The sequence below is a fragment of the Scatophagus argus genome, chromosome 6 (assembly GCF_020382885.2).
Source record: "Scatophagus argus isolate fScaArg1 chromosome 6, fScaArg1.pri, whole genome shotgun sequence".
Classification (NCBI taxonomy): Eukaryota; Metazoa; Chordata; class Actinopteri; family Scatophagidae; genus Scatophagus; species Scatophagus argus.
In genome coordinates this window covers 14,120,536-14,144,927 of record NC_058498.1, presented here as the reverse complement: position 1 = coordinate 14,144,927, position 24,392 = coordinate 14,120,536, and the positions used below count along the sequence as shown (strand labels likewise).

Here is a 24,392-nt window from a genome sequence, read left to right as displayed (position 1 = left end):
TTCTGGATGTTACTGTAGCAATTTCTTTGAAAAGTGAACATCTAATTATTTTTCCTACAAGTGAATTAATTAAGGGGTTGCTCACCTAAATGTTGCTCTTTTAGTTTTTTCAAGTCAGTCACAAAATACTCACTTTCCCATATGTATACTGAAAGTGTTATTTATCTACACTGGCTGTGATGAAATCCATTCTTTAAGCAATTTCGATGTAAGTGATGGGAGACAGGCCTTGTTCAGCGAGAGAGAGAGAAAGAGAGAGAGAGAGAGGTTGGTGGTGAGTGGATGAAGAAGGGCATAAAGCAGTGAATCAGAGAAACTGAACATTATTTTCTGATTATTTCATGGTGGTTATGCTGCAAAGCCCTGTCAAAGTGCAAGCTTCATCCTGTTTGGCTCTCTGCTCCGCGCATCTGCAGAACTCAGCCCCATCCTGGGTCAAACTGACACACGGATCTGAAGCTCTTTTAATGCATCCATGAGAGAATGGGCGCAGCGGGGAAAGACGGAGGCGATTATGTAATGTGGTTGCTACGTTTATAGAGTCCCAGCCTCACCACCTGCTCGCTGTTATTAACAGGACGAACTGGAACATGGACGGAGAGCCAGGGCCCCACAAATGCTCCACCGCATGAACGGACAAAACCCCCACATAAGCACTCTAAAATCCCATGGAAAGCCTTCCCAGAAGTATGGAAGCTGCCACAGGCGCAAAGCCGGGACCAACTCCATACCAATGTCCCTGCACTTTTTATGCAATGTCACCAAAGTCCCTGTTGGTACAATGGTCACACGTCCCAATACTTTTGTCTATATAGAGTACGTGTGTGCTCAAACACATACAAAACAAGCAAAACATACACACACCTGTGAACAGCATAAACTTTACTCCTCACAAGTAACATCTGACAAGTTCTCCTCCACATCCTGGAGTTGTATTCAGACATGGTAGAAGGGAGTGCTGGAGCGCAGTCATGTAGAAAGAGAATGCTGTTACTGGAGTTATTAACAGGCTTCTGTGTTTCCCTCCTCTCAGCTGAGCTATTCAGAGCATAGCGTCCTCATCTGCCACAAACACATGCTGACAGACAGAGGCAGCAGACGGACGCACCGTGCAGCTCCTCAATGCACTGCACAGTAATATGTTTTTTGCCCATTTACAACAAATTAAGTTTCCCTCAAAGTGAATTTCAAGCTTGGCTGCTTTTGGAGGACGAGCAACTCTCTTTTCATTAATTTTCATTCTTTCTCCCCCCAAACAAATGATCTACTGTACAGTCTGTCTCTCCTCTACCTGTCTTTTACTTTCTCTTCCTTTCTCCCCTCTTTGCCTTCCTGCTTGCTGGTAAATTTGGGCCAGGCAATAGAAAGCAATTACACTGTCAGAAAGGTGTATTCTGATTTATTAAAAGCCTTGAATGCTATCTGTTTTGTTCCCTCTTTGTGTGCTCCTGGGGAACTGAGTCCTGACACCCAAATGAGACAGAGTGAGTGCTCCCTGCTCAGTGCTCCATCCTCGGCGTCATCTAGGAAGCCAGCAGAGTAAATATCCATTGGCAGAGGAGGCCATATAGACGGCTGTAATGCAGCTGTAGGGGTGGGAATAGATTTGCCTCTGAAGCCCAAGAGGGAGGAGACACAAAAAACTGAGAGGGAAAGAAAGAGAGATATGTCTGCTGACTGCTGTACAGTCTCAATTTGAAATGACATTCTTCCTCCTTAATTTATAAACTAAGTCCTCAACCATCCACAACTCGCAGAACGCCAGTTCACAGCACTGTAGGCCCATAGAGATCAGCCATTTCAGAGAACTTTTCATTAGCTTAACTCCTATTCACTGAAACACAAAAGAGACAAGGGAAGGAGAGAGAAAGAGGGGGAGAGACAAGAGACAGAGCACCAAGCCATAAAGGTGTGAATAAGTTCCAATTTCCAAAATAAATATTATCTCTGTCTGAGTAACCCAAAATCTGTGTGCTTTTGTGCCAACATTATAATGAGGATCAACAAGGGGTCAGCGCTGCGTGAACATCATGCCATCGAATTCAGACAGCTTAGTCTATGATACTTGGATATATTTATCTCTTGTTCTTTGTCTATGGAAAACTGTAAAGTACACACACACCACCGGCACAGACACCTGATGTCCACTCTCTCCCCTTCGGAGTAGGCTACGCATTAACAACCTTGCCTAATGCACTCATCAACCATCTCTCCCGCATTATCACCTTCTTGATCGCCAGAGAAATGGAAAAGATTCACAGGTGAGGAAGCGTAATAAAGCATCTAGTATCCTTGAGGTACTATTGGTTAGTGATAAAAGCCAATACTGCACTAAAACGTAAAGACAAAGATCCTAAACCTGCTTATCTTCCGCTCCCGCTGGACCAGCCTTCTTAGTCAGCTGTCTGGAGGCAAAGGACAGTCATGGCTTCACCATTTTCTCAGATTTCTGTGCTGGACAACAAATACAGCCATGTTGGTAAAAATGGTCTAATAGATTAAGGGTCACTAATGAAGTGGAATACAACACAGCATAAAAGCAAGAATTGTTGCCAAGAAACCTCAGATGATACGATGATGACCTTTCAGTGTTTGAGGTATTTCCTCTTTCGGGCTGAAGCTGCGGTGCTGAAGGCAGTGATTAACATATTATTAGATGAGTCCATTCAAGAGTCTAGCTCTTTCATCCAGATACCTGTTAGCTGCTGCCAAGGAAAATACAAAACTTCCTGAGGCCAATGAAGAACAATTCATGACAAATGCAAAAACAGGGAAACTAAATGGCAAAAAACTTCATCAGAACTTAGTTGAAGAAAAAAGAAAAAAAAAAGTGAAAATTAAATTTTCACTCTCTGATATAGCTGTATTCCTTAAGTTTTCTTTTCCTTCTTTTTTAAAATACTTTTTTTTTTTGCCTGTTTGATGTTTAGGCCACAGCTAATGCATTCATGAACAGTCTGCCACTAAAGGAAAAAACTCTGTTATCTTGAGCTGTTTACCTCTCAGCTTGGGGAAAAGCAGTTTGCTTACTTGAGTAGTGCCAGCTTGCTTGACTGGTGAAGTGCTTGTGTCTGTCTTGAATATATGCTAACAACGTTACAAAAATATCTACATTTGGCCATTCTGCCTATCCCCATCTGTCTCAGTGTTACGTGTTACTGTATTGAAAAATACTGATGAATGTTGTTTTCTGCTCCCCTATAAACTGTATGATTTTGAATGTGTTTGCTTACCGGTAAACACATCAAACGAGTCCGGACTTTGCTTTTCACAACTATACAATTTAAATGTTCACATTTCTCATGTTGTTTCACTTTGCAGTGTCACCTCATCCACACGATAAAGTGCTGATTGGTTATTCAGTTGTTGGCCTTTGGAAGAGGCAGTCAGTAGTTGAAGGGCTCTCTTCCTTACAAACCAATCACACAGCCATTCACAGAACAGCTCCAGTGTCAAGAACCCATCTCTCAGAGTCCGCTTTCAGAAAAAACTGGCATTAATTCATTATTGTCATTAAAACTGGCACTGCTTCACAACAGATGCCGTTACATTACCTGACAACAACATAGGATGTGAAAAAACCTGGCTCAGAAGACATGAATGGCCACCCTTCCACAGAAAAGTTAAAATTCACTATGAGTTTGTGCTGATCCTATTGTGTTAAACGACTTAATTGTCACTTGTTATATATTTATATACCTCTTTTAAGTCAAGTCAGATTAAAGCATACAGTAACTCCACAGGGTTGTGACACAAAGGCCATGTCACTCATTCTGTGTCCAAAGTACGTGCACACTTTTCTTGTCCAGGAGTCCAATCCTGTAACAGTGATTTCTGCCATTCCAACTGCTTGCAGTGTCTTCTAATATTTCATGACGAAAACATCTTATCGCATTGGTAAAAGTACAAGAATCAAGCCCAAACTGACTCCTACCAAAGTAACCGTACCTGACAAAAAGCCCAAATATTTTACTTACTTTTCCTATTGTAATGAAAAACACATTTTAAATGGAGTGTTTTATAGTGTTGCATGTCCTCGGGAGGCAGAAACGTAAAGAATGTCTCATTAACATGAGAGAAGAAATGTGTCTTGAATGTGGTGTGTATCCTGTGTTTTCTGTGTCTCCATCAGTCTGCCCAGCCAGGCTCCTCCAGTGTGGGTGCTGACCTTCTCCTCTCTCCACGGCTGGAGTGGCTATTGATTGGATCTTGGCACACAGTGTACAAACACAGAGATAAGGGGGGAGAGAGAGGCAGCCAGGCAGATATAGCTGCAGTGCCCACTCCACTCCCTCCTCCTGCTCCAGACATGAAGAAAAAAAAAAAAAACCCTCCTGTTCTTCGAGACTCCACTCCCACTGAGCACCCAGACATGGTACCTGAACACTGATAGCAGACAGGATTAGGTCTAAAATTCAATCACAACAGTCTAAGTAATGTTAAGTCACTGCAGCTGACAGTGACCGCTGCCTCTCTTCAACACAGTACAAGTGATCTATCATAATCTTGCTTTGATTTGTGAGATTTCAAAAGAAAAAAAAATAACGGAGTGGATGTGACATCCCTGCTCTGTGATTTTGAGATCAATAGTTTTACTTGATGTCATTATGTGAGCAGAATCAGAGTATAATAGCAAGCGAGGACTCAGGCCTCTTAAGCTACATGCAGGTTAGGTCTCAGACAACCTTAAGGTTGGTCACTGGCCTGTCCACTCTATCACCCTGAGGTCTCTCATTTACACTTCCTTTCCATCTGGTCTACAGGAAGAGGCTGTGCTGTGTCAGAGGTGAGTAATAATGTCACAGCCCAGCCCTCGCCAGCGGGGCCGGCAGAGGAAAAACTCAAACTGTTGCCTCCTCAACAGCCAGGCAGACACTGCCTACTGGTGAGCTGGTGAGAAAAAGGGAAAATTCTTTGTCAAAAGGCAAAGAGGGCAAATAAGGGACTTTCAAATCCAGGTGGCCGGGGGGACACTTGAGGACCATAAAGAAATGAGGAAACAGTTTGAAAGAAGGAAGCAGTAGGCATCTGTTCAAAGAGGCTTGTTAGTATTGTAGCAGGTCAAATGCATGTTGTCTCTTTCTCAGTGTCTCGGTAGACATCGACGCCTCAGGGGGAGAAAGAGAGAGAGGTTTACTCAGATACTGTCAGGAGGGTCTACAAAGGGAAATGTTCAGACAGGCAGGGACCAGAGGAACAGGCACAGGGCCATGAACCCAGCAGAGCAGGAAACCAAACTCCTCTCCTTTGGGAAATAAGGGAAATTCTCCTGGTATTTGTGTTTGTGTATGTGTGTATGTGTGTGTATGCACGTGTGTGTGTCTATATGTTTTGAGGAAACTGTTATTGGTGTTTAGGTAATCGCCACACATAAATACAGAAAATGGGAAAGAGGTTTATTCTCTTACTGTTATATGAGAAGAGGGTGTATCACTTTCATATCTATCTGTTAAACATGAAGCTAAACCCAGCAGTGAAGAAGCTTAACTTAGCACAAAGACTGGAGACAGGAGGACATTCTGACCAAATGTAACAAGATCTACCTACCAGCACCTCTAAAGCTGAATTATCAAATCATCATTTCATCTGTACAAATATTAGTGCAAAATATTGGTGTTATGTGCAGGACTAAGGCTTGCTGTTGGGAAAATAAACTTCCTGGTGCCCCCACTGTATGCTCTCAGCCAGAAATAGTCCAGGACCTAAACCCTTGTAAAACATGTGGGTTTGTTGAAGATTAAGCAAATGGGACTTAGTGTGTTGATTAGTGAGCTTTCGAGATGCTAGTAGGTAGACTTTGTCATCAGTGAACAGAGTCAAGCAGGCTTCCCAATTTTCCCAGTCAGGCTGGCTGTAGCCTTAGACTTAACAGATAGAGTCTGCCAGAAAGTGAATCAGCATAGCCGCCCCAAAATGTCAAATTAACTTTGAGTTTGTCAAGCAGGTCATTGCAGAGCAGCAAAAGCCTAACAGGAAAAGTTCTGCCCTCTTCAGACACCTTGAAGTAACTAGACTAAACATTAAATTATCAGAAATAAACAGGTTTTGTCAACAAGATTGGATGACCTTGCCAATATGCATTTCAAAATCAGGGGTGGAGGCAAGTAACACACCCAGTTCTTTGACAGAACGGTCAGTACTGTTAAAAAGAGTGCCAAGCGAGGACCTTAGCTGTGCATGTAGGTTGTCAGGGCCAATGATAATAATCTCACTTTTCTTAGAATTTAGAAACCCGATTTTTAATGTCTGTTAGTCAATCTTTTACTGTGAACAAACTATTTTTTTAAGCTTTACTGGGACCAGTATCTGTGTTATTCATTCTGATTTCCCAGTAACCAATCATCATGACTGTTCTTCTTTCGACATCATCAGCAATCAAAACCTGGGGAGTTACCACCAAAAGTCATATGTAGATATTAAAGCAAATGGTGAACTCCCCTCTTACTGTTAAGAGTGAAAGTGAAAATTTGAGAGGCTGATTAGGGAATTATATTCAGATCCTCCTGACTTTCCCTTTCCATTCATCTCAGAACTGTTATATACCTCTCCCCAATCTCTCCCAACTGTCTTCGTATCTCAATTGAAGTGACTTCTTACAATGCACCTCAGTTGAAGTGAATTAAATTTGGTTCCATGTAATTTTCAATTCACTCTGATTTATTGAATAAAAAAAAATACCTGCCTTACAAATCAGTAAACACTACCTCATTCACAAAGATGAAGAGAGCTGCAGGTAAAAATTAAAAAGAGCTGACTTTTTTTTTTTTTTTTTTTTCTTTTTACAGTATCTGAGTCTGCCAGTGAAGGCTGGATGTCAGAGATTTTGTTCAGAGGAATACATTACAGAAAACAAATTAGTCAGCATGATAGAAGAATGCCAGTGCAAATGGCCCTGGCTTTTATTTCCATCCTTATGAGATAACTGTGCCCATTAGAAGGTTAAAGCTATCATGGTGTCCCTGCAAAGACTGTGCCCTGAAAAAGGCAGCAATCTTAAACTTCAATGCAGCCAGAAAGCTCTCCTCATCCCTTCCCCTCTGACCTGTGTATGTATGTATGTATGGAGTTGCATATGTGCATGAGACAGAGAGGGGGGGGGGGGGTAACAGCAAGAAGGAGCAGACAGAGAAAGAAATATGAGTGGGTGGGGCTGGGTTGTCTGCCACCCAGGCCCAGAGAACATAAAGAGAAAAATACGGCCATAAAACCTCTCTATGACTATGAATACTAATACTGACTCTGTGAGGCAAACCAAGCGAGTCTGTCCTCTCTCCCTGTTCCCCTCTGTCTCGCTCAGACAAACGATGTGGCTTAAAAATAAAAGTAGCATGCTGCACAGGAAGAATTGTAAGGCTTCGTATTTATTACACTACGTCATACACAACACAGTAGTAGTACGGAAGGAAAGGGAAGATTAGTGATACACAATTTCACGCTGTTGTTGGCATACTATTCATTTGGCTGCTATAGACAACAGGTTGCAAAGCTGGACGAATTAACAAGAAAAGTTGGAAACAGACGGTTATCCCTGATAGTAAATTAATTTTGTCCTGGGGGTCCATACACCAGTACTGTGCATTTGTGTTGTTAGATTTCTCACCACACTTTCAATCCTTCAGATTTTGAACAAAAACCAAAAATTGAGACCCACATATACGGTGAATATATGAAAGATTTTATACACGGTTAGTGCAAGTCTACCAGATACTATATATTAAGATAAGAAAATAAATAATTAAATGTGTATAAAATAAAAATAAAAACAGAAAGAAATGAAATTATACAAGAGAATTAGTATTTTTCCACAAAAAATGTACTGTTACATCAATCATATCCACCCATACATATATATATATATATATGTGTGTGTGTGTGTGTGTGTGTGTTCAGTATGTAGCCATTCAATTTATTTACATTTGGTAATTACCTTTCTTTATAATAGGCTTTGAGGTTGGTGGTGGAGTCCGCCATTCTCAAGCAGAATTCAAATCACCTACATAAGCACAAGGGATTCACAGGACACCATGCATGAATGTGCTTCAGCATTGGTGTTCGTAATTATATCTAAGTGATAGAGGCCTGTTTACTGATCATTCTCTGAGCTGTATTAGTTACTGACTTACTGCTAATGCAAACGAAACATTTCCTGCTTTTGCGGTGTTGACGTTTAATCCTCTCAATGCACAACTTGGCCGGTCGCATTGTAAACAAATACACCACTTGCTCACAGCTGCTAACAGAGAAGCAGCTCAAGGCCAAGTGGTCATGTCATTTTCAACAGAAAAGTACCTGTAGTATGACACATTTGGTGTTACAGCCAGGCGTCACCAAAACAACCAAAACTGAAACTTTAAAGAATATTAAAACAGCTAACAGGACCTTTCATTTTTTTTGATTCTGGTGGCCTCTGTGCACAAGTGCAGCACGATCACGACCACTTCCTCTGGTGAAGATCTTGATCTGGCTAGCAGCTGTTTGTAAGTATAACAACAAGGTAATTTGGCTACTTGTGGCTATGTAAGATTAATAACTGGAATATGACAATGGTCAAACAAAGTAAACTCTGTTTTAGTATAGTTCATAAACCTGCAGCTGCCTGGTAATACACAAGAGGGCCTATCTGTTGGTTCACCTCCAGACTACAGAGCAGCTTCCTTCCTCAGGCTGTGAGACATCACAGTTCATCCTCATCACTCTGCTGTAAAAAATAGTTTTAATTTTATGACTTTTCATTTTGCAGGGAATCAGATTCAGTGAAAGGCATTTAGATGGCCTCATTTATGTAGGTTAGACAGAGGCAGAACTATTAGATTGAGACTGTTATGTAGCCTGTTAAAAAGAAAGGATTGCAGGTTTCTCTTCTTTTCAATACTGAATCTGCACTGCAGTTCATTTTGATTGGAATTAGAGTCTGAAATACTTAGTCTTAGGTCTATTGTTGTTATTACTACAGCACGTCACGAGAGCTGTTATTTAGAAGGTGTTAAGCTTGTTTTATTAACTCTACCATCAACCGTCTAATGCCATGGTTTCTAAATCTTCTGTATTTTATGGTCAGGTGCTCCTTACAAATACCTGTACTTTCATGGTCCCCCCCCCGTTGTAGCAAGCTTTTCTCTGACAAATGTTGGAGGACAGAAGTAAAAGTCGTAATCTCTCAAGCATTTCTAATGAGTTTTTCTCCTACAATTATTTGATAAGAGCAGACAAGACTGGAGGCAGCGTGTATGATACACTAGCTCCTACAGCTGAGGTGAGAGCTCTGCTGATTACACATAGAGTAATTTACACACACACAAACGTGTGTACTCACACACGCACACCCAGAGGCTTACAGTCCGTCATCATAGAGTGCAACAATCCTAGTAACAACACGAGAGGTTGGAGTTATGACTGGCAGGCACACCTACGTTACCAATCTGGGTCTACTCATTCTGAACCCCCCCTCCACACACACACACACACACTACAACTTACAACCCTTCCACCTCTCATCTTAACGACCATTCGACTTCTCTCCCTACTCACCACACTGAGTCCCAGTTGCTCCCTCTGCAGGTAGGGCAGGTTTCTACGGTCCAGGCTGGCCAGGTAGTGCTGCAATCTGGAGTAGGTGTACGGGTAGCAGTAGGCAAACTGGTAAACGTCATCCTCTCGGTCAAAACAGAAGGCAAAGGACATGACATAGTTGCGTCGGTGGTCAGGGCAACGGTAGTAGTACACGTTTTTGGCAGGGAGTCTCTGCCTGTAACAGCAAAAGACAAACACATTGAGAAATTAGAGAGGGCATAATACAAGAGAAGATCTTTTAATTTGAAGGTCTAGATGAGGTAAAAATGTGTCAGGAATTGATATAAGCAACAATAAGAGCATAAAAATTGTAAAGTGTGAAGATCAACAAGGAAACAGTGAGTCAGGAGTTAAACACAGACAGAGCTGAGAAACCATAAGGCAGAAGCTGCATCAGCTCGTGAGTTTGGTGTTTTCGTCACATGTTAATTTCAGCTGGTAAAGAAACACAAGGACTGAGGGAAGTGAGGGAAATCATTTGGTGCTCGAGCTGCTTATGAAGTCTGAGAGGTTCTTAACTTATGAGAACTCATTATTTGTTGTTTTTTTTTTTGGATGATTGAGAACAAACAACAATTTGTGATCATTAATCACCATTTTGTTATTCATCATTTGTCATATAAAGACCACAACCGCTGTTTATTATTTAAGGCAAACCCAGGAAGTACGATAAGACGATAAAACATAACTGATAGATTCAGAAAATAAATTAATATCATCAGCAAAACAAAGAAATTAAAGAATATTAAAATAAAATTAAATGCAAATTGGCTTAATTATGTGAGATTTCAAATATCACACTCTTCTGTGCATCCTCCTGGTTGTTTATAGTCTTATGATTCTATTCTTGGATAAATATAAGAAACTATAAGCTACAATAAATAAGCAAAAAATACGACTCACGATGAATGATAAAACAGCAGGCAGGAGCACTCACACAAAATGAAAATCAGCCCTACTACCTGTTTTGTAAAAGTGTAGAATGAAAACACTAGTGATTTCCCTACATCACAGCTGACTAAAATGCCTTGTATGTCATTCATTTACTCTCCTTGCTCCTTTTTTTCCATGTTTTCCATACATTCATCTTGAAATGCAGGAGAGCTCACATTTTGACCTCTGCTTTTAAGTCCTGGAGCATCTGGATGACTTTGTTATTATGTGGCTGCCTGGTGTTTAAAGCTTCGCATTCTAAAAGGCAGCAATTTCGAAGTGAAGACGAGAGACTTCAAGAATGGGGGACCGTGACACCACTGCACTATGTGTGTTGTTTTGCATGATGTGTTGTTTAGAATTCGTTGTTGTGTTCTATGGCCGTGTCCTTTGCTGAACTGCATGCTGAATGCTATATGATGGGTACTGCTTCATTCTACGGAGCTTCTTCGCTTACTGGACATGTTTTCTTTTCACACTCTCCACTCGTCTATCTTGGTCTTCCTCTCTCTCCTCATTTATGCCTCACCACCGAGACACGGTCAGAAGGATGTTGTATGCATGCAAGTGACTGTATTTGTCTCCTTGCTCTCCTTACTCTTTCTCCACCTTTCCTTTTTCCCATCTTAGTCCAAATCTGTCTTGTCTTGTCCTGTCACTCACTGACTGCTCCGTGACAGTTTACGTGAAGAAGACCAAGCATGGGGAACAACTGCGCCGCAATAGCAGCTCTGGCAGACGCTCTGAGAGCGAAGGATGAAAGGAGGAGGAAGATGAGGATGACTAGTGACTGGTGGGTTTGGGGTGTTGGAAGCATGGAGAAAGGTGGTGTAAGGAGATAAGGGGAAGATGAGAGAGCGGGGCGATGGTAGATCTGGGTCTGATACGAAGATATAAAGTAACGGGTGGCGGCTAGCAACGTAGTGGCTGTGTGACGGCGGGGCTGGCTACTGAGCTGGCGTCTCTGGCAACAGATCAGATGAAGATACTATCGGGCTGTGATAGGCACAGCACCAGATAATCAACAAACAGGACAGACTGCTCTGTGCTTACTCTGACGGAGTTAACTTCTCTCTCTGACTCACCTCTGAAGAGGGAGGACAGACAGGAGACACATGAGAATTTTATATGTTTGCTCAGACACCTAATACATCTGGTTTGCCGACAGACTTGCAAAGGAATGCATAGCCAACACACTTGCATGCATTTTCAAACACTTGAGATGTCCCTACAGGTACCTTGCAAAACAAAAAGCTAAATCACTTGGCCTCTCTCAGACAGAGAGAACGGCAGGGCTGATTATTCCTTCAGAGGAGGAGAAAGGGGAATGCATCTGCATGTGGCTATCTCAGCAGAATACTAATGCAGCCAGTGGCTAGCTATACCACACCCAGCCTTCCCGCTGGAGCCAGCTTACCAGCAGTGTCTTATAGACTGTGAAGCTGGACAAAGAAGTAAAGGAGAAAAGACAAAGAATAATGTTTCATCTCGGAAAACATATTATTCCTTCGATCGCATGGATTTTAAATAGAGCATACTGTGAATAAAAGTGACCAGCAAGGACAAAATAAACGTCCATGTGATACGCTCATAGACACAGTTACACACATCCAAATCCCTCACCACACCCCACACTCACACACACAGAGCTGCATTACTGTGGTGCCAGCCCTACTCCTATGAGGCACAGGTTAATTAAAATAAGATGACACCTCACCTCTTTACATATTTCCCTGTTTGTCTCCCCCATCCATGTGATGCCACCTCTCTCCGTTTCTCCTTCTCTTTCGCTATACTGGGCAATGTGTGACCTTGCCAGAGACTGAAAAAGTCCTGGCTATTGATTTTAATTACTGCTGCGTGTCCCATCACAGCATTACAGTTACGGGCCAGAGAAAATAGCGGCATGATTTCTTACAGAGAGAGTCTACCTGGAAGGCCTAAACTACAGGAAGAGGCTGCATCTGCTTCAGGTACCACAGTCACGCACAGAAATATAAAAACACACACAATCTTTAGCACATGCACATTAATGTACACAGTCCCTTTGTTTTTTCTTTCTTTTTTCTAAGCCTTGCCTGCTCCTACTTGGCAGCTGGCAATTTGTTTTATCTAAATGGTACTTCCCCGTGCCTGTCCCCTGCCCATCTCTTGATGTGGTACAGTGCTGCCGTTCCCAAACAGAATTATCACTGCCTGGGATAAGGGGGGGAAAATGGAGAAGCTTCCCCCCAGATGATAACGCACTCACACATGGTTTTACAATTCAGTGATTACAGAGACACACAAACAGGAATATGCAAAAAGTCACACACTGAAACGGAGCAGCAAACGCAAACCGTATGTGAGCTACATCAAGGTCATTCTTTGACAGCGAGCTGTGGGAGAAGTTAACTGCCACAGCGTCTCATCACAGCCTTACAGAATAAAGAGAAAGACGCAGAGCAAAGAGAAATAGAGTGACTGAAATACCAGACAAAGGGTGACAAACAGAGAAAGTGACAAGTAAAGAGACAAAGTCAGAGAGAAAGGGACAAAAAAAAAGAGACAAGGGGAGAATGAAACGGGAGAGGGTTTCATAGAGCTAGCAGACTGCCTTTAGTGAGGTGTCACTTTGCTTGCCAGGGATTTTCTACTTCTGAACCATTGGTAACTACAAACTCCCGCTCTGATTTTGATGGCACCGGCGTCTCTCTGAAGTTTCAAGATGAAGACTTATAAATTGGTAGCTTTCATACGGGCGACATCTTGTCTATTTTTTTCAAATCAATCAAGCGTAGAGGACACGCCAATCACGGCTGCTCTGAACACTCTTGGAGACAAAGGCAAAAACATACAGGACAAAACTCTCGAGGCTGGACGTGCGCACACACTCACTCACTCATCCTTTCTCCTTTATTTTCACTCTCACTGTTGACTCTTTCAGCTTGTCAAATGTTCATCCTGTCAACTGTTTGGAAGGTTAAATGTCTTCCAATGTGCCCGTACAGCTGTCAAGCTCTACAGAACCCCACAAGCTCATTTAAGGCAAATAGTTAGTCCGTTTGGCAAACATTTCACATTGAATGACAGATTTCTTTACTCCCTCTGTGTTACTATGCCAATAATTGAAGAGGCAATATTTCCTGGCACTCTAAAATGATGCCAGATGTTAGATAGGCTCATTGTTTTTAAAACATGGCCCTGTGCTCTTGTTTTGCATACTAAGTTGAGCAGAAAACAGCCTCCAAATCATCGAAGGAGTGTCAAACATGTGGCTATGTATATTCATGTGTGAAAAATTAGTACACGAGTGTGTGTGTGTAAACATGACAGGATATAGATTTTTGAAACATCCACCTATCTTTTTTGGATGCAAATCAAGTTGCAACAAAGCTTTCTCGAGACACTGTTACTAGGCAACCCATTCTCGCTTTGTAATTTGGTTGGCCGGCTCTATATTGTATGGGGTGGTACAGGAAATGTATTAGACTGAGGCTTTACAAGACGGTGGCCATCGACTGGGACAAACTTATACGTACAACAGTGAAGAAGGAGCTTCAGATGTGCAGGAGGAAGTCGTAGGTTCTGATTTGGCCACTCAAGTAAGGCAGTGCTGATTTGAGATTAAACATAACTTTTTACAACAGCGTGTGCATGTGAATTAAGTCAAGAAGACGCACATGACAACCAGGAAAGGTGATGTGAAGCAGCCATTATTAACGTTACTAGCAGGGTCTTGTGGCTGGCAGCAGTAAGGTTTTGGGGGAAACACCAACATTTATGAATTACGGGCTTTCCTATAACAAGAGACCTGAGAGCTGCACACCTGTGGAGACAAAAGGCACTTAACAGCTTTCTCAGGTCAGAAACAGCCCTGTGATGAGGCTGAAACATGACAGAATAAGACACTCTCACCTGATACCTGAACCAAACACTCATCAGGTGGCCTTCCTGTTACAGGCTTTGTAGAAAAGCTGATACATCTCAACTCTTCAGTGTTTGCTCTAATATTCACATTAAATATCTATTTACTGGTCATTTTCATTCACTAATTTGTTTCTCCTCCTAATCCGAAGCTTGACAACTTTTAGACTTAGATGAAGTTCAAAGTGAATTAGCCGTATCAAGTCGGTTAACATCAGATCACAGCCAAAGCACTTCACCTGACTTCAGATTATGAAGCGGGCATACAATGAGAAGTTATTTCCATAAAATTCTGAGAGCAGTCATAAATCTTGGGATCTCATCTAAATAAAAGACACTTGTTGTTTACAGGAGTAACCCAGTTTGTTCTGCTGATATGTTTTAATACAGAGGGAGTGGTTATCTTCCAGTAATTCATATCCTTTTATGTCACCCTGTCCTCATACTGTCCTCTACTTCTCAGGCTAATTTACAGTCTAATTGAAAAGACTATGTTCCTGTGATTTTATTTTTTTGACTTTTTTTTGGGGGGGGGGGGGGTATTTAATCCTCACAGGGATACTTTCAAGAGTCTTTCAAGAGTCTGCACCCTCACTATTCTCTGTCACCTCGCTCCATGCTCAGCTGTTGCACCCACCACAGGATAAGCGCAGAAACCAAACTGTTATCATGTAAATGTCTGCAATGTAAATATGAATGTGTGCTCTAGCCATTGCCTCTTATCTCACACTCCTAATCTGTTCCGCTCTGAATCTGATAGTACTCCAAGTGATGCACAGCACTCATACATTTACAAGGGATACTGTTATCACCTCAGAGGAGGCCTGCAGAGATGGAAATACTGGAGATTTTACAGTAGCTGCTCTAACTCATGCGCACAGATAGTGCCGATGAAGAAAATATATCAAGAATATTTTTTTGTTATTTCATTCTCTCTTTCCTTATTTAATTTTTTTCTTCATCATTAAGTCTCCAGTGCAGTCTCTGTCATCTAAAGACTTGAGAATCTGATTTAAGGAGCTCTTTGGTGGTTTTTATCACAACCGAACAATTAGTTTCAGCACTTTAGCAGGTCTTGAATATGTACAGATGGATAAACTCAACTTAAATTGAAATTTTCAGATTGTGTTCAGTGGTCTTGTCAATATTTCAATAAAGCAAAATGCTTAATATCACTACTGAGCACTGTGACAGTCCCTAGATGGACCAGTAGAGGGCCACACCTTTGAGTGAGCGGTGACCTGTTGAAAGGCAAAAGTAGAGGGGTCGAAGAGAAGGAGAGAGAATAGCGAAATTTTTTAAATCAACTGAAACACTACAGCACTAATTTGTTCCGTGCGATGCGTCTTTCTTTCCAGTGAACACTCTTTTCAGACAGTAATATGACTCTTAAATGACACAGCTTTTAAGTGGAGAAAAATAGTAAATTTACATTTTATAGTTCATGATTAGTTGGACAAAAGATATTCTTTACATAGACAGTTTCATAAGAGAGAACAAGACAATCTACCAGTTTAGAGTGGGCTCTCAGGTACGGTTTCATGGGCACATAATACTGTAATGAACTGTACTGTAGGCTTTTTCCAAATCAATCCTCAATTGCTATAAGAAAGAAAGAAAGAAAGACCTCCCATGAGTGTCCCAGAGGGGACTCGTCTAGATTGAGCATGCTGTGCTTGCTAGTAGCTAGCTCCCCTGCGTCTTGTGGGGCAGCAGGGCAATTAGCAGAAAGCAGATGATCACTGTGCCCTCGCCACTATGGCGCCACTGGTCCCCTATGGGGCAACAGGGCAGGTGCACATTCATCTGGAATAATGGGGGTAAGAAAAAATACACACAGGCAACCATAACGAAAAATCAAACACACATACACACACACACACGCACACACACACACTTAGAATAAAATGATGATGTCAGCGTTAAGCCCCTGGTAAGTGGAGGTGGTGGGTATGCTCATCGAAGGAGTAGGTTGAGTGTATGTGTGTGTGTGTGTGCTTAAGAGGAAAGAGACGAGAGCTTCCATCTATAATTGTGTGATGCAGCATTTCCCAGAGTGCAACATTATACTCCCATCACATTATCTATCTATCTGTGTGTGTTTGTGTGTGTGTGTATTTGTGTGTCTGTGTGTACTGAACAGACAGACTGGCGCCAGACTACATCATAATAATAATGTTCCAAGAGACCAGACACTTGCAGAGACAAATACAACAAACACACACACAAACACACACCCAAAGGTACATGAAGAGAATGTTTGGCACAGTAGGTAGTGATCATGTCATTACTGTACATATTACTGAAAACTCTGATCTCACTCTGTCTGACTTGGACACTGAGTCAGCCTGTAATAGTGGGAAAAGTGATCTAAGCTCAAGCATCAGCACTCATGTTTACCCTGTAAGCGTGTGTGTGTGTGTGTGTGTGTGAGGAATAAGGTCACACAGAGAGATGAGATCATTTTCTCAGGAAATTTAGTCACTGGAAAGCAATGCATTCTGAAATCACTTTTTATTACATTCCACATAGGGATGATCTCACCTTGTGTAGTAAAACAAAAGCTTGAATAATGTAATGAAAATAAAATACATCATCATCCTGGATCACCACCAGTGCCATCAGTGTTGCTGATTTTCCCATGATGGTCCATTTGCCCCATTTAGGCTAAATTAACTTCACATATCACTGTCATATCCGTCATGTTATTATGGTACAGTATATTACTTGATTAATTTCAACATTGTTATTGTATTTTAAGACATCACAAAACATGGCCTAGAGGTTGGAGAAGTGGCTTGTGATTGGAAGGTCGCTGGTTTGATTCCCCCACCAGACAGGCAGGAAAAATTTGAGTGTGGTGGAGTGATAATGTAACCACCCCCCATTAGCCGGCTGATGTGCCCTTGAGCAAGGCACTTAACCCTTTAAATTAAATTAATATAATATAATACATATATAAATACTTAAATTAAAAATTAAAATTAAAAACTAAACATAAACATACATTAATTTGTGTGGCTGTGGTACAGCAGGCTTGTTTCAAACAGCAGGTACTATGGTACAGAAATTATTAACAACCTGAGGAATACGAATGTTGTCCCCACCTTTTTGCAATAGAGCACGTTAACAGATTGTAAGACCCATGCAAAGAGAGCTTCGTGAGACTAAACGTGAACAGGTAGTGAAAAATAAATAAAGAATAGAAGTATTTGAATCCTTAAAATTTCACACAGACCACAGGAGGACATATCATCAGAGGTTTGCCTTTTTACAGTGAATCTTTCTGGAAAAAACCTGCACCTGAGTTGGAGCTGCCAAAAAGCCCAAACTCACTCTCAGCCAGGCAGCAGGATGTTAAGTTTAGCCTGACAGGACAGAGGAAAATGAGTTAGCTACTGTAAAAAGCGTGACTCAAACTTGAGAATTAACAAATCTGAGCGGAAGAATAAATGAGTAAAACTGGATGACAGGCGATATGATTGTGTGCTCACTTCACAGCAGCAAAAACTGAATACATGCATTGACAACATAATACATTTTTGTTTGCTCAAATTATTTTATTAGTTAAGTCAGAATTCCTTTCAAAGGTTCAGTATGTAGGATTTCAGGTGATTTAGGGGCAGAAATGGAATATAATATCCATAATTATGTTTTTATTAGCATTTAATTACCTGAAACTAAGAATTCTTGTGTTTTTGTTATCTTTGAGTGAGAACTTTATATCTACAGAGGAAGCAGGTCCTCTTCCAAGGAGTCTGCCATGTTGTGCTGCCATGTTTCTTCAGGAGCCCAGAACTCAGATTAAGCGACCAGCATGGGGGAGGGTGATATGAGGGGTGTTCAGTTTGTTGCAATATGCAGCCACACAGCTAGATGCTGCTAAATGCCATATATAAGTACCATATAACCCCAGCATCAAGATTTCAGGCAGGAACAATGATGTTGTGCCTGGCCAACTCACATAATTAGTGACAACAAATAAATTTACAATACAATGAAAAGTTCTTTATACATGTCCTCCTACTGTGCTACGACTAGAAATATCGGTGGTACAAATACTACTATGTTTTTGTTGCTTTTCAAGTGCTGTAGTTCTTGAACTACATGTACGGGGATCTATTTTAGTCTCATTGTACTGCATTCACTGGATTTTGCTTCCTAAATAGAAATATTCACTCCAACACAAGATGACCTTTGAGGTTCCTTGAGCTCAGTTATGTTTCTTCTGTGTTCAATCTAATGATTTCTCTATCAAGTGAAAATTTTAAGTCTACAAAATGTCAGAAAGCATGACAAATGTCAATTAAAGTTTAAGGTTAAAGATGTAAAAAATTACAGCATGATTAATGCATTTTCAGTAGATGGCCTGACAAATCAGGTTACGCCACATGATGCTTGTAGCACGATCAAAACACGAACTCTATGTTGTGTCTGCCACAACATCAGCGGAATTGAACTCATCCAAAATCTCTATCTGTCCTTCTGCCATTCCTCCCTCCTTCCATCCTGCCTCTGTGTCCCTTCCTCCCTCCTCCATCCTCCCTGAGGGTCCTGCTGGCCTTGGCACAAAGATGCCAGCCTGTCTGCCCACATTTCCCTTGGCACGATGGTGGCAGCTGGGGGCCTGGCTGCCCTGTCTGCCTCCATACTCCCCGGTATATCACACACACGCACATACACATACACAAACACCCCGTTCACAGCTTGCAGCCAGACTGGTGTCACCATGTGTGTGCCAGGGGTAGCAGCACCCACAGGAGGGGAGGGCTGCAGGGAAAGCGGGAGAAGGAACAGGGTGGGGTGGAAGGAGAGGTGAGCACTTGGGCTCTCAGACAGCCAGATGCTGCCAATTAACTTCTCCGGCCGCCATGGGGCTGTAGGGGGAGAGTCTGGCACCTGTACCATCCAACTCCCACCCAAACACACCCAAACACACACACACACACTCACACTCTTCACACATACACTTTCTTGTGGCTGAGGGGGTAGTAGAAGTGGCTTGTGAAGGAGATGGGGGCCACACGTTGCCCCAGAGCTTGGGACACAAACACCCCTGGATTACTGTAACTGCTGAACTCTAGAGTCCTTTGCCTAAATAATTTTCTCTTCTCTTCTCTTCTCTTCTCTCCAATCTCAACAGGTGTGCAGGGGCACAGGTCAGTCTACAGTAGGTACTGACACACATGTCTGCAAACACAGGGACAGCTGTGCAGGAGTAGCTGCGACCTCCTCTATGTGAATATGACCCTTGGATAAAAGCCTTTCTCCTCACACTCACTGTAAGTGTGCACATATATGTGTGTGTTTGTACATGTCTGCGAGCTGTCAGGCTGTGCTGGTGATTATACTGGACAGAAGGAATTACAGGCTATTACAGAAGAGAGCCTGTGGCTGCTGCACCCAGAGCTCCACTGCCCTTAAAGGCTTACAGCTCTCAAAAAGCCAGCCTATTATTCCCACCAGAGCGCACAGCCGCCTGCCAAACATCACAGACATAAATAGAAGAAACAAACATGAACCTACACAATGACACAGTACTTGCGTTTTATAGTCTCATTTAAAAACAAAATATTACTGATTGACAATAAAAATAAATAAATAAGTAGAGCAGGCATGGCATTTGCCTGCAGGACAGGAGACAGCTTTTCACACTGGACAGATTATTGCACCCACATGCCTGAACTGAAATTGAAAACAGCCTCCAACAAACGCACTATTTACTCCGACTCTGACTAATGGCTGTGAAAAACTACTGTGCCTAGCTGTTTTCTGAAATTATTCAGCTTTTCCTAGAAATGTAAATGTATATTTATGCCTCGTTTTAAAGATCTGTGTCTCCAGTAGGAACTAACAGGGGGCTTAGTGTCACAGGCATGGTAGGGAAGAAGTATTAGGAGACTGAGTAACATATGATAGTTTTGGTCTTTTCATTAGATTTGTTGATGGTAAGAAATATAAAGAATAACACCAGCCTCATTCTTTAAAATATAATTCTATAAAACTATGAACTGCTGACACTCTAAAAACAAAGTGGACATTATAAGCTCCACAAAGGTAGAATGCACAAGACTACAGATGCCTGGATTCATACTCTTTGTTCCCTCTAAACGACTTCCTGTGCAGGAAAGTTGCTTTGGACTGACCTATTAGGCCAAAGTCAAAAGTATTAGTCAAAAAGTTAGTAAATGATGATGAAAAAGTCTTTACAGATCATTTTCCTCTTTGGCAGCAACATCAGTTAAGAGGGATTGAAATGTGTGTCTGCTTTGAGCTGAATGAATTTGAAGGACGGAAGAGTACTTAAAGGTACAATACGCAGCAATTTCAGAAAAAAACAAACAAACAAACAAACAAACAAACAAAATAAACAAAACAATACAGAGTACAGACTCAAAGAAAAGTAATTTCTCCCAATCATCACGTATGACCCGTCCCAACATGTGCGGTGGTGTCTGTATCTGCAGAGACCCTGCTCTCTGCCTATATTTGAATCGTCTAAATTGTGCATTTACAAAAAGCAAGCGACATGTCCTTGTGTCTTAAATCCATTATGTCTGAACAGAATGTCACAGATAGCTCTGCGACATCGTAACATTTAACCTTAAGCGAATAGAAGATCTAAATAATGTCAGCCTGCCTCATGTGTCTCCACTGTCCGCACGCTCAGAAAATCATTTCATTTCTCAAAGTTTATTCTATAAAATTCAATAACTGGCAAAGCTTCAAAACACAAAAATAACTGAAAAAAACAAAAGTGAGGAGGAAAGAGTCCAACTGCTCTTGGAACAGGATGGATGTGCGAGATATGTCAATTTCTTGTCAATATGAGGTTCACAGTCTGACAGAAAATAAATATTCTGTTCATGAAAGTATTTCTGTAAACTAGAGGAAGTTAACACCTTTAGCAATCAACAAATAAATAACAATGGCCTCATCATTCACAGTATGTAGCTGCACACACATTCCCACTTGTATCGGGCCCTGTCCATCAGAAGACCCTGTTCCCTCGCTGTTGTGACTGACAGATGACTTGTCACAGAGCTAAACGGGAGAATATTTTACTGCAGATTGAAAGAGGAGGAAAATGAGAGATGGGGAATAGAGAAAGAGAAAAAAGAGAGAGAAATTGCTCTATTACACCAGAGAGGTAAATCATTCGATGTGCTGGAGATCACAGAATGGCATTTACATTTACACACATGGTCACACGAGCACATGTACGAACATGATTCGCTCTGTCTCTGCCTCCACTGCTGCACTTGCTCTCTCTCTCTCTCTCACACACACACTCACACCATCATCGTCATCATCATCACCAGAATCCAGGCATGAGAAAAGCTGCGAGGCTGGATCAATGTTGGGCTCTGGTGATTAGCTTTAATTGAGGAAAAAGAGCTATGGGAACAAAGAAACATCATGACCTTTTCCATGTCTGCACACACACGGCGAGCTAATAAGACACATTCACATAATATCACACTGACCACAATCGTCTAGCTGCATCAAAAGCACCTTCTCATTGGAGCAGTATGCAAATGTCCGGCACAGAGAGAAAAACAAACCCCGCAGATAATTGACTATCCTTGCCATGTTTTTGTGTGTGAATGGCAATTTTCACTCTCCTGTCGAGTGCATGTTGATTATTCTATCAGACAAAAAGATTGGCAGTGTTTCGCATCCCGGTGCTGTGGAATGGCCTGTCTCACTTTCTGTCTCTCACGGCTCTCTTATTTCTCTCCCTGCCTACATCGTCTCCGTCTCTCTCTCCATGCGTGTCAGTTTCTGACTGAGTCAAATACCACTTGTCATGAGAGCGCTGTTTGGACTGACATGAGATAAGAACAGACCAACTAGACAGTTATATGTTATTCCTCACTGCTGCTGGATGGGGGGAATAAGATTGCCATGTACGAGTAACGCGTGGACCAGTGGCAATACTAATACTGATGTGTGGACTGCAGAACAACTCTGCAGTTACTCTCAGATACCACACAGGTGGATAATTATATACATTTCAGGTATGTAAATTATACATAAAGCTAGTAACTATACACCAAGCCTGATAATCCCGTTTGTGCTGAGAGCTCTGCCCACTCACGCAAAGTTACAGCACAGCACTGGTGCGGTCAGAAGTGCGACGTACTTGAACCCGACAACCCATAAAGGTGAGAGCAGTAATGTTCTTCTTTGATACAGATTCCATGTGGAGTTGCCCTTCAAAAGAGTCATAAAGATTAAAGCTGTACCACCGTAACAGGTACAGCTAAAAGTAGAGGGAGCTTCCAATAAAACAGACGAGTGCTATGAAGCGCTCTATTTGTGTTCAAATACTGGTGAAGCACCTGGAACTGACCTCCCTTCTAATGCTTCTAAAGACTCTGCTCTTCTCTGGCAGCATGGAACAATTTTAAAGGTCGACCACCCTAATAGCAAAGGTTGATGGTTAAGAATTCATGATCTTTGCAAATACTTGATAAATCCTAATTCATTTGAGTGATATCTAATGACAGCAGCTGATCCAAAACACACATCCAGATGCACTGAGGAGTATGTTACTCCGTGGTCTGCACGTTTTCGCCACTCTGAGAACCTTTGGTGAGACTTGAAATGTGAAACTGGTCAATGATTGTAACAAATAAACACACAAACAAAACTTTCTATCAAATTAAAAGAATGCCTAAACCTACTGCAGCTCCACAGAAACAGATAAAAAAAATGTTTCTTTACATGTGAATGGATTATGTACTCACCTAGTGACTTCTAACACCTTTGGGCCAAGTGTGGGAACACTTCGTATCAGCGCAGTGGTGTAATGACTCATGCTAAGTTAACTCTGTTTTCTCCCAACATATGAATATAAACACACAGTGGTGGGCTTTGAGAACTGTGCATGGCAGCACAGTGGCAGAAAAGATCCACAGGACTACAGCTGTGTGTTGGCTATTGAGATGCTACTTTCAGAACACAACAAAGAGCTAAGCAGTTTTCTGCACTCACTGTTTTCAAAGTAACAGAAGAGATTAAGAGAGAAGACAGGAGGGGAAACAGTTGTTGACTGCCTACCTTTCATTTCCTTTCAAGGGCAAAAGAGCAAAAATCCTTCAAAACATAAACTGCAAAACCCAGCACTGTCTCCTTTTTCAAAGATCCTAAAATCTATAGCACATTATGGTATGGCCAAACAGCAGAAAACTGATGGAAAATAAAGGATTAAGCATCAGATAGATCACTAAATATTTTATAAGAAGTAAAATTGTTAAGTGTACTGCAATATAATTATAATTTTGACTTTTAATATAATTAAATTTTACACTGAATGTCACATTCTTAGCAAGGTAAAGGCTAATCCTTATTACATACTCATTCTAAAAAGATGGGGCTAACTCACATAAAGAAAAACGTAGGAACCACAGCCATGAGAAACTGCTTCTCCAGACTTTGTCGTAAATCATGTATGTTCATTTGGGTAAACACACAAACACACACATGTGATTAGGGCCTGACTACTTCTAGTTGGTGTGAGGGCTGTTATCCTGAGTACAAAAACACGCAATCAAAACCTTTTTACCCGCCCAGTGCTGCTCTGAAATATGCACAGAAATATTCTGCACCAACTGGTGTTTAATCGCAACAGTAGTTCAAGGCTCATTTCAGAACAGAACTTATTGAAGCTGGTGGATTATTAAAAAAATGCACAGGGGCAGAGGCTGAAGTGATACTCTTTGAAGATGAGTTTCACAAGAAATTGGTTCGTGCTTCAATCAAATGGGTGTCTCTGAGAAGTGAAAGGGTTAATATGAATATATCCTCCCCATACATACACGCACAATGTTAAAACTTGCGTTTCTTACGTTTGTTCCCCAGTTTTCATTTTGCTTTCACACTCACTCACACACACACACACACACACACACACACACACACACACACAAAAAGCGATTATCACCAAAGGTACGTACGCCTGCTTGTAGCTGTTCCCA

The 24,392-nt window shown here is 41.6% G+C and overlaps 1 protein-coding gene across 2 annotated transcripts in view; it reads right to left on the bottom strand.

Moving 5' to 3' along the window:
- The window catches only part of agbl4 (AGBL carboxypeptidase 4), a 366,309-nt gene that overhangs the window by 102,436 nt on the left and 239,481 nt on the right, over positions 1 to 24,392 (bottom strand). For both annotated transcript variants that reach the window (XM_046390770.1, XM_046390771.1), the window contains exon 8: positions 9,529 to 9,745. In XM_046390770.1, coding sequence (XP_046246726.1) covers positions 9,529 to 9,745 — 217 coding nt within the window. The remainder of the gene's footprint in view (positions 1 to 9,528; positions 9,746 to 24,392) is intronic.